We start from the raw sequence: 9148 nt of genomic DNA, 5'->3' as shown, positions 1-9148 counted from the left end.
TTTGGAAGAGCTCTATCATTATAGTCTTTCTTTTTTTTTTCCGGAGGGACACGGAAGGAGAGACATTCTGGGGAAGTCTCAGTGTGTTTTGTAGGTCTTGGACAGTGAAATTTTCAAGTAATAACAAATAATAACACCGTCATGGAATAAACAGGCTGATTCCTCGGTGGCGGCGCCTTGCCAGGGTACATAGTGACGTCATGCACCTGCGAGAGGGCAGGGGAGGGAAAGGAAGAGAGGGAGAGAGGGAGAAGAAAGGAGTGAGGGAGAGATGAAAGAGTGGAAGAGAAGAAGCTGGGAAGGCGGAGCGCTAGGGTACGAACTTTCCTTAATAGCTCAATAAAAAGTTTCCTTACTCAGATGAAAATGCAAAAAATTAGGTTAAACACCAAGACCTCCATCATGATAACTAATGCTGCTGCTGCTGCTGCTGCTGCTGCTGCCGCTCTGTTATTAGTTGGGCTTTGTAGTTCAGCAACAACACGAATGTTATTTGTACGTACTCGTATTTGATGAAATAGCAACAAGAGTGGCAGCAGTAGCAACAGCGACAACAACAACAACAACAACAACAACAACAACAGTAACAGTAGCAGCAAGATTATTATTATTATTATTATTATTATTAGTAGTAGTAGTAGTAGTAGTAGTAGTAGTAGTAGTAGCAGTAGCAGTAGTAGTAGTAGTAGTAGTAGTAGTAGTAGTAGTAGTAGAAGCAGCAGTAATAGTAGTTGCTCTTGTTATCGTTGTTCCTACTGCTGTTATTGTTATTGAGACCAAGTAAAAAAAAACAAAGGGAAGGGATAAAATGACAATAACAATAGTAATAAAATATCAAAATACACCATCACTACCATTAACCACAGCAATCATAACACAAACACCACCAATAAGTTCAGGTGGACACCAGGCGGCACCACCACCACCACCACCACCACCACCAGTCAGGCCTCGGGAGACTGTAGCAGGCGGGCCGCGAGGGAGGCTGCCGGCGGGAGGGTGGCGGCGCTCCTTATATAGCATGGGGCCGCCGCCAGCCTCCCGATAGTGGGTTTCCACCTGACTCCGCCCTGTAGGGAGCCCGTGCCCATGTCCTGCCCGCCTTATCTCACTCGTGGCTCCTGAGTTACACCGCCCATGTCCTCACCACTCACCCATCACGCCCGCCTCCATGTGACCCATCACCCCTACTCCTACTCATCACCATCGCCGTAAATGTCCCCACCACTCAACACTACAAAATGTCCTCCATCGTAAATGTCCTCACCAGTCACCATCACAACCTAAAAATGTCCTTCAGTCATCACCACCACAACTTTCAAATGCCCTTAATTCACCACCATAACCTCTAAATGTCCTTCACTTAGCACCACAACTTCCAAATATCCTTCACTCACCACCACAACTTCCAAATGTCCAGTCAGTGACCTACTCATCAACACTTTTAAATGTCCACTTCCCACTCTTATTCAACGTCACCTGGCTCACCCACTCATCATCCCCCACCATGACAGTTCCATTTTGAGTCCCCAATGCTACATAGGCCTCCACCTAAAAAATCCTTTGCTCCACCTACAGGTCCTCCACCCATGTATATATGTATCAGTCCTATCTACCACCTCCACATCCACCGCTAAGTCCTGTGTGTCGCGCCCTTTCCCTACCACATTAACATACAGCCGCATATATTACCCACGCACACCCACACCGCCGATATGTCTCCGCCTCACATCCCTTTTCATATCTACGTAAACCTAACACTAACTCAGCCCTCAACTACACACATACACCTGTTGCCAAGCCGCCCAAACACTACGTACTTACTTAGATATAACGCAAGACTCATCCTTCTGTTTTATGACTCCATAGCAATCCTTTGAGATATCCCACACTAACCCAGGCCTCAAAAACACACATACACCTGTTGCCAAGCCGCTCAAACACTACACACTTATTAAAACGCAATGCAAAACACATCCTATTGTTTCATAATCCTACAACAGTCCTTTGAAGATATCCTACACTAACCCAGGCTTGAGTTACACACATACACCTTTTTCCAAGCCGCCCACACACTACACACTTAGCAAGACACAATGCAAGACACATCCTTCTGTTTTATAATCCTCAAGCACCACCAGGATCTTTGAAGACATCCTACACCTCCTACATATCCTACACAGGTGTTTGAAACGCACCGCAAGTCTCCAGAGGTGCATCCCACGCACTTCATTCTTGATTCTGTAGTCACCCCTCGTATCTCCCTCAGCCAGCGTGCACATCTCACACCCTTATTTGTCCGCAACACAGCCGCGCACACCCAACACTCTACAGTGCAATTTTATTACCGTCCCTACTGCACGCAAGCATCATTACTTCACTAATTGTTCCTTACCTTCGCCCGTACCTCACTGGGCCTCTCCAAACAGTCAGACAGTCGCTTCCAGACTCTACATCAGACTCGGGGTACTCAAAATGTTCAGTATTTTTTGTGTTTTTATTACTTGGCTGCGATAACCCGAGGTGCTCTTATCTAAATACCACTGCGTTTTTCTTCCACTTGAGTCCTTACGTATGCATATCTTAACTATGAGCCTTTCTCTCTCTCTCTCTCTCTCTCTCTCTCTCTCTCTCTCTCTCTCTCTCTCTCTCTCTCTCTCTCTCTCTCTCTCGCACAGCTGTTACCCCGATATTTTTTTTTTAATTTACATACATCTACTCTCCTCCATCCCTCATCCTCCACTACTCTCTCTCTCTCTCTCTCTCTCTCTCTCTCTCTCTCTCTCTCTCTCTCTCTCTCTCTCTCTCTCTCTCTCTCTCTCTCTCTCCAACCACGCCCCCCACCACGACCGCAGAGGGAGGGAGAGAGGCACAGGTAGGAGGGCACGGATGGAGGCTGGAGGAAGGGAGGGAAGTGGAGGCAGGGAGGAAAAGTGCGCCTGTCCTCTTACGCTTCAAGGGAGGAATTTCAACCTAAGCCAAGTGATGATCCCGCAGAAGTGTCTTTTTTTGCCTGTTTCTTTGTTTCCGTTCCGCTCGGCAAGAGGGAAGGAGGGGACGAAGGAGAGAGTGAGAAGGAGAGGGGAAGACTGCTGGTCACTCAACTCTCTTAAATATGAATCGATGTGCTGATTTTAAGGAATAGAGTATAATATTTTTTTTTTTATGCAGATTGTGTGTGTCTTGGAGGTTTAATGGGCAGGTTGAGTTAGAGTAAGTTGTTTTTTCTTATTTAATTTTGGAAGGAAAGAGCGTTTGAGTTCAAGGATGTTATGCGACTAATATTCTTTCAGTGTGTGTCGAGTTACGTGTTAACAGCATTACTGGGCAAAGGGTGGGGTGGGGGACTGCAGGTGGTGGCTATCGAACACACCCCCAGCGCGCGCGCACATACACACACACACACACACACACACACACACACACACACACACACCATAGTATCCTCCCACTCTCACCTCAGCACCTCCAAAACATCTTGAAATACTAGGCGAGACACACAATTACACACACACACACACACACACACACACACACACACACACACACACACACACACAAAACGGCGGCAGAGGTCAAGTTTACAAAAATGCCGACTTTGTACTCGTTTCGTTTCGTTCTTCTTTGTTCTATATCGCTTTCGTTAACTTCACCACGACCTTTGCCTCTTATCTCTTCCGTTCCCTGCACTTCCTTTCCTCTAAGTTACGAATCTTATACTCCCCAGCGAAAAAATAATTCTAGAGGCCGACCAGTGAAGCTTGCATGAAACAAAAAACAGTCTATATTACCTCAGAAGCGCACCTCAAATGCAATATAGGAAGGCAGTGTAGAGTTGCTCTGTTAACAGGAATCGACACCTTTCCTTGCAGGTGTCAGATGTCACATGTATAGTGAGAGAGAGAGTTAACCACCACCAACCTTCCATCCATCCATCCATCCAGTCCACCAGCAGCACAGTCCCTCCATTGCACTAACCCCATCAAACCACCCACAGTCTTCATGCCGCGGTTACCTGTCCACCTCACTCCCTCACCTGATAAATACTGTGCCGACGACCTGCACGTGACGGCGATGCACACCCACGCCGCCAGGAACACCGAGGGAGACATGATGCTGCCTTGCCTCACAACCCTCTCATGTCTGGCTCCACAACACAACCCTCACCGCCGCCACTCAGTCAAGGTACCGGGAGCACAACACAGCGATGTCCACCCCTCCCCACTGCCCAAGCAACACTGCCCGGCGTGTTCACTCAAGACTCACTGGGGCGCTGCCAACCTACCTCGAGTCATGCCCAAGCCAGCGCCGCCTACCAGCGTTCTCCGTCACTACACAGATGCCCTGAGCGTTTCGTCACATACCTGCCGCTGCCCTTCGTATGCCTCACCTGCCCCGGGCCTTCACAGTTTACAGGTGTTATGATACAGGTTTTATTACACCTTTCGGCTCGCTACACATGACTTGGGAGTATAAAAGTGTTCGGCCTTCGTATTTCACGGGGTGGTTTTCCATATAAGGACGAGCGTTGGGAGTGCGTGACCAGCGATGGTGATGTATTTCTCTTTATTGTTGTGTTCATAAAGATTTGTTAGCGCTGGGTGTTGAGGGAGTACAGGGAAGTGAAATACCGTAAGATAAGATACAGTGCGAGAGGAAATGTTGTTGTAATAACGTGTAATTAATCTGAAATGTCTTTATTCTCCTATTCATAAACCTTTGTTCCAAATGATAATAGTGGAAGAACAGTGAAGTGAAATACTGCAAGATAGGATACAGGATACAGATAGGAGGAAAAGTTCCATTCATACTGCTCTTCTAGACAGGGTGGAATCAAAAGCTTTTCGTCTCATCAACTCCTCTCCTCTAACTGACTGTCTTCAGCCTCTCTCTCACCGCCGCAATGTTGCATTTCTAGCTGTCTTCTACCGCTATTTTCATGCTAACTGCTCTTCTGATCTCGCTAACTGCATGCCTCCCCTCCACCCGCGGCCTCGCTGCACAAGACTTTCTTCTTTTTCTCACCCCTATTCTGTCCACCTCTCTAACGCAAGAGTTAACCAGTATTCTCAGTCATTCATCCCTTTCTTTGGTAAACTCTGGAACTCCCTGCCTGCTTCTGTATTTCCATCTTCCTATGACTTGAATTCCTTCAAGAGGGAGGTTTCAAGACACTTATTCATCAATTTTTGACTACTGCTTTTATGGGACTGGCATTTCAGTGGGCATTTTTTTTTGTTGTTGTTGGATTTTTGTTGCCCTTGGCCAGTGTCCTTCCTACATAAAAAAAAAAAAAAAAGATACAATACGGTAAAAGGTAATCTAGAGTAAGGGAAAATATTGAGTAAGGCGCAACGAAAAGGAAAATAAGGGAAAGAAATGAGGTGAAACGATAATTAGAGGACAGTAACGGAAAACGATTGAGTAAAATATAAAACAGAAGAAAGTAAGGGAAAGTATGTAGCTGGAAAGGACGAAGTGAAATCAGGGAGGGTAAATGAAACCAATGGAATGTAAAGTAAGGTCAGGTGGAATATAGTAGAATATAATAGTAGAATATAAGAAAGGTACACACACATATACAGGTTGGTAAAATGAGGTGCTACGGGTAAGGTAAAGGAGTAAATGAGGACTTCAGGTAATATAAGGTGCAATAAAGTATTAAAGAAGGCATAATGAACATGTATGAATATGACCACTTTTACTCCCTCCCTCTTTCTCTCTCTCTCTCTCTCTCTCTCTCTCTCTCTCTCTCTCTCTCTCTCTCTCTCTCTCTCTCTCTCTCTCTCTCTCTCTCTGTAAATGAGAACACGGCTGAAACAACTTCCCCATCATGACACGTACACTCACTTCCCCGCCTCTCACATCCTCCCCCTCCTCCAGCCCTTCTCTTCCCGGCAGCACCTCGTGACTCCCTTACCCGTCACTTCCCCTCTATTCCGCCCTTCACTTCCAAGCTTCATCCATTCACCTCTTTCCCCACATCTCCCCGTCTCCATTCATCTCTTTCCTGACTCCACGCCTCCTCCTCCTCCTCCTCCTCCTCCTTCTCCTCCTCTCTCAGCACTCTTACCTCTTCCTTCCTGCGCTCACTCGTCTCCATTCAGCCTCCCACTCTCACTCCTCTTACTTCTTCCTGGAACACTGCGTAGACAGACAAACAAGACCTCAAACGCCAATCAAGTGTGAAAAACAAGTTATGGTGTACAAGCAAAGCCGGAATGATTTGTATTCTCTTGGAAAAATCAAGAGAGGAAACGAATGCAGTGAAAGGCAGGCAGGTTGTGGGGGTGAAGGGAATTACGCTGTGGAGTAACGCAATTATGGAAGGTAAAAGAGAGTGTAAGAGACAGTATTATGCTTCCTGCTTTGATGTATGTGCAAAAAGGTGGGAATGCCAAATAGATTTTAAAACATCATTCTCTCTCTCTCTCTCTCTCTCTCTCTCTCTCTCTCTCTCTCTCTCTCTCTCTCTCTCTCTCTCTCTCTCTCTCCTTTCCATGTTTATTATATCTCTTCTTGGAAAGGATGACACGCGCATCCAGCGTCATTATTTCAACCACTTCCACTCTTCATTCTATTAATTAAGTTGACGTATATGTTTTTAATTTCCCTTTGACACTTTTCCCATACAGTCGTGCCTCCTTCGCGGATTCGATTAGTACAGATGATATATTTACACCCCACGAACGACAACACACACACACACACACACACACACACACAAGCTTCCCCTTCCATCAGATTCACTGTCATCCTCTCCATCTATTTGTCTTACTTACTACGAGTATACACACACGAAACTTGATGTCCATTTACATCAAGTTTCGTGTGTGTGTGTGTGTGTGTGTGAGCGCGCAGACTACTTAATAAAGATTACTAACCTAAGTAATAAAAATTCATGATACATTCGAAAAGTCATAAGATTTAATTTTAAAATATTATACAAACACACATGGAGACACACACACACACACACACACACACACACACACACACACACACACACACACACACACACACACACAGAGAGAGAGAGAGAGAGAGAGAGAGAGAGAGAGAGAGAGAGAGAGAGAGAGAGAGAGAGAGAGAGAGAGAGAGAGAAGCCATAAACAAATGACCCCAGACATTCATATTTTAATACATACTAGCCAAGGCTTCACTACACGTGCACTTTCCTGCTTTCCTTTCCTTCCCTCCCGTCTCATCAGGTCAGCTTGCCTCCGTAATAAAAGAAGGGAACATAAATGGAAATACACGTTATCCTCTTCGTTTGCACTAATGGACAGCTCTTGGTCTGCGCAATGGTGAGATTTTTTTATCTTGGTAATAAGAACATAAGAACAGAGGAAACTAAAGAAAATAAGAAAGTTATAATGATAAAAAAAAAAAAAAAAATAAGAGAAGCTGCAAGAAGCCATCAGGCCTACACGTGGCAAACTGAAGAAAATAAGAAAATAATAATAATGATAATAATAATAATAATAATAATAATAATAATAATAATAATAATAATAAAGGAAGCTGCAAGAAGCCGTCAAGCCCACACGTGGCAGTCTCTCTACGACGTGTACCTACCTATTCCCACTATCATCGTCACCCATAAATTTGTTTAATCTTTCAAAGCCCCCTAGTGACTCAGCTCTAACGATACGATTACCGAGTCTATTCCATCAATTCACAACTCTGTTTGAGAACCAATTCCTTTTTATATCTTCTTTAATTCTCACTTTGATACGGGACAATTAACAGCACAAGAAGCAATGAGAGAGTCTGTATAAGCATCTACAAGAAAGTCAGGGATGAAAAGGATATATTTTGCAATTTATTCCAAGTTCAAAGATTGGATGTGGCTGTAAAACAAGAATAGATGTCTCAGAGTGATTGGTAATTACGGAAAGGTGAACCAAGTGGCAGTCAAAGGAATAAATCTAACTTTCTCGTCCTTGAACCAATTACTTTGTTCTATCCTTATCTGCGTAATGGGAAGAAGAGGAGAAGGAAAAGGGCTGCGAAGGAACATCCAAACCCGTATTCTTTAGGACATGTTCAGGGCTTATGAAGGAACAGGGTTTTGCGTGTGTCGTCTCTGTTATTCAAACTTGACCTAAGGAAATGTTTGAGTCAGTCTGTGAAAGGAAAAGATGCAGTGGGTCCTCTTTTCACGTTTTCTGAGAACTCATAAAAGAAAACGTAAATATTATGGAGAGAGTAACTCATCCATATGTGTATCTTCTATTTAGGGCTCTCTCTCTCTCTCTCTCTCTCTCTCTCTCTCTCTCTCTCTCTCTCTCTCTCTCTCTCTCTCTCTCTCTCTCTCTCTCTCTCTCTCTCTCTCTCTCTCTCTCTCTCTCTCTCTCTCTCTCTCTCTCTCTCTCTCTCTCTCTCTCTCTCTCTCTCTCTCTCTCTCTCTCTCTCTCTCTCTCTCTCTAATTCAGTTAGTGATACATTACTACGGAGAATTGAATTGTTCGTTTGTTTTAAATATCAACCCAAAAATGGATTAAAGCTATTACAGTAGTTTTTATATTGGGTGAATAATATGAGTCTTGGAAATAAGTCAATACTGAACATGGAGAAGGATTGCCAAGGAGGTCGTCTATTATTGGAGGACGGAGAGCACAGAAAAGGATAAGTTACTGACTCGGGTCCCTACAGAACACTATTAAGTAAATCCTTCAAGATCAAGGAAGTTTTAGGATCTTACCTTCCCTGCTGACACCGTTAACCTTCCAATTCCACTGAACTCTTGGTCCTCGTACCCGTGAGTCTGTTCCTTGAAGGTTAAATTTCCCTTCACCGTCTAAGAGCGTCCCTCCTGCCACTCACTGCTGCTCTAACTCTTCCGTCATTTCTCATTTGTCCCGTCTAAAACTCACACCTTTTTAACCCTTTCACTGCTATATGACACATAGTTCCTTAATTACTAACCAGACTGAGACATTTATTCTTGTTCTACAGCCATCTCCAAACATAGTACTGGCTAGAAATTGCAAAATTGATTCTCTTTTTATCCTTTTCTTTCTCGTAGATGCTTATGAAGATCTTATACATTGCTTTTTAATGTTGTGAATTGTTGCATATCACATTGAAAGGGTTAATAGCTTTTGAAAGGGCAACTAGCTTTTTAAATGTCTACAGTGTATCT

At 44.2% G+C, this 9148-nt stretch overlaps 1 protein-coding gene across 1 annotated transcript in view; it reads right to left on the bottom strand.

Moving 5' to 3' along the window:
• LOC135109690 (laminin subunit alpha-1-like) overlaps positions 1-4261 on the bottom strand; it is a 58034-nt gene extending 53773 nt beyond the window's left edge. The window contains exon 1 of the mRNA XM_064021246.1: positions 4037-4261. Within this exon, the coding sequence (XP_063877316.1) occupies positions 4037-4112 (76 nt within the window). The 5' untranslated portion in view covers positions 4113-4261. The remainder of the gene's footprint in view (positions 1-4036) is intronic.
• Positions 4262-9148: the final 4887 nt, after the last annotated feature.

The sequence above is a fragment of the Scylla paramamosain genome, chromosome 19 (genome assembly GCF_035594125.1).
Source record: "Scylla paramamosain isolate STU-SP2022 chromosome 19, ASM3559412v1, whole genome shotgun sequence".
Taxonomy (NCBI): Eukaryota; Metazoa; Arthropoda; class Malacostraca; order Decapoda; family Portunidae; genus Scylla; species Scylla paramamosain.
This window is presented reverse-complemented; position numbering and strand designations above follow the sequence as displayed.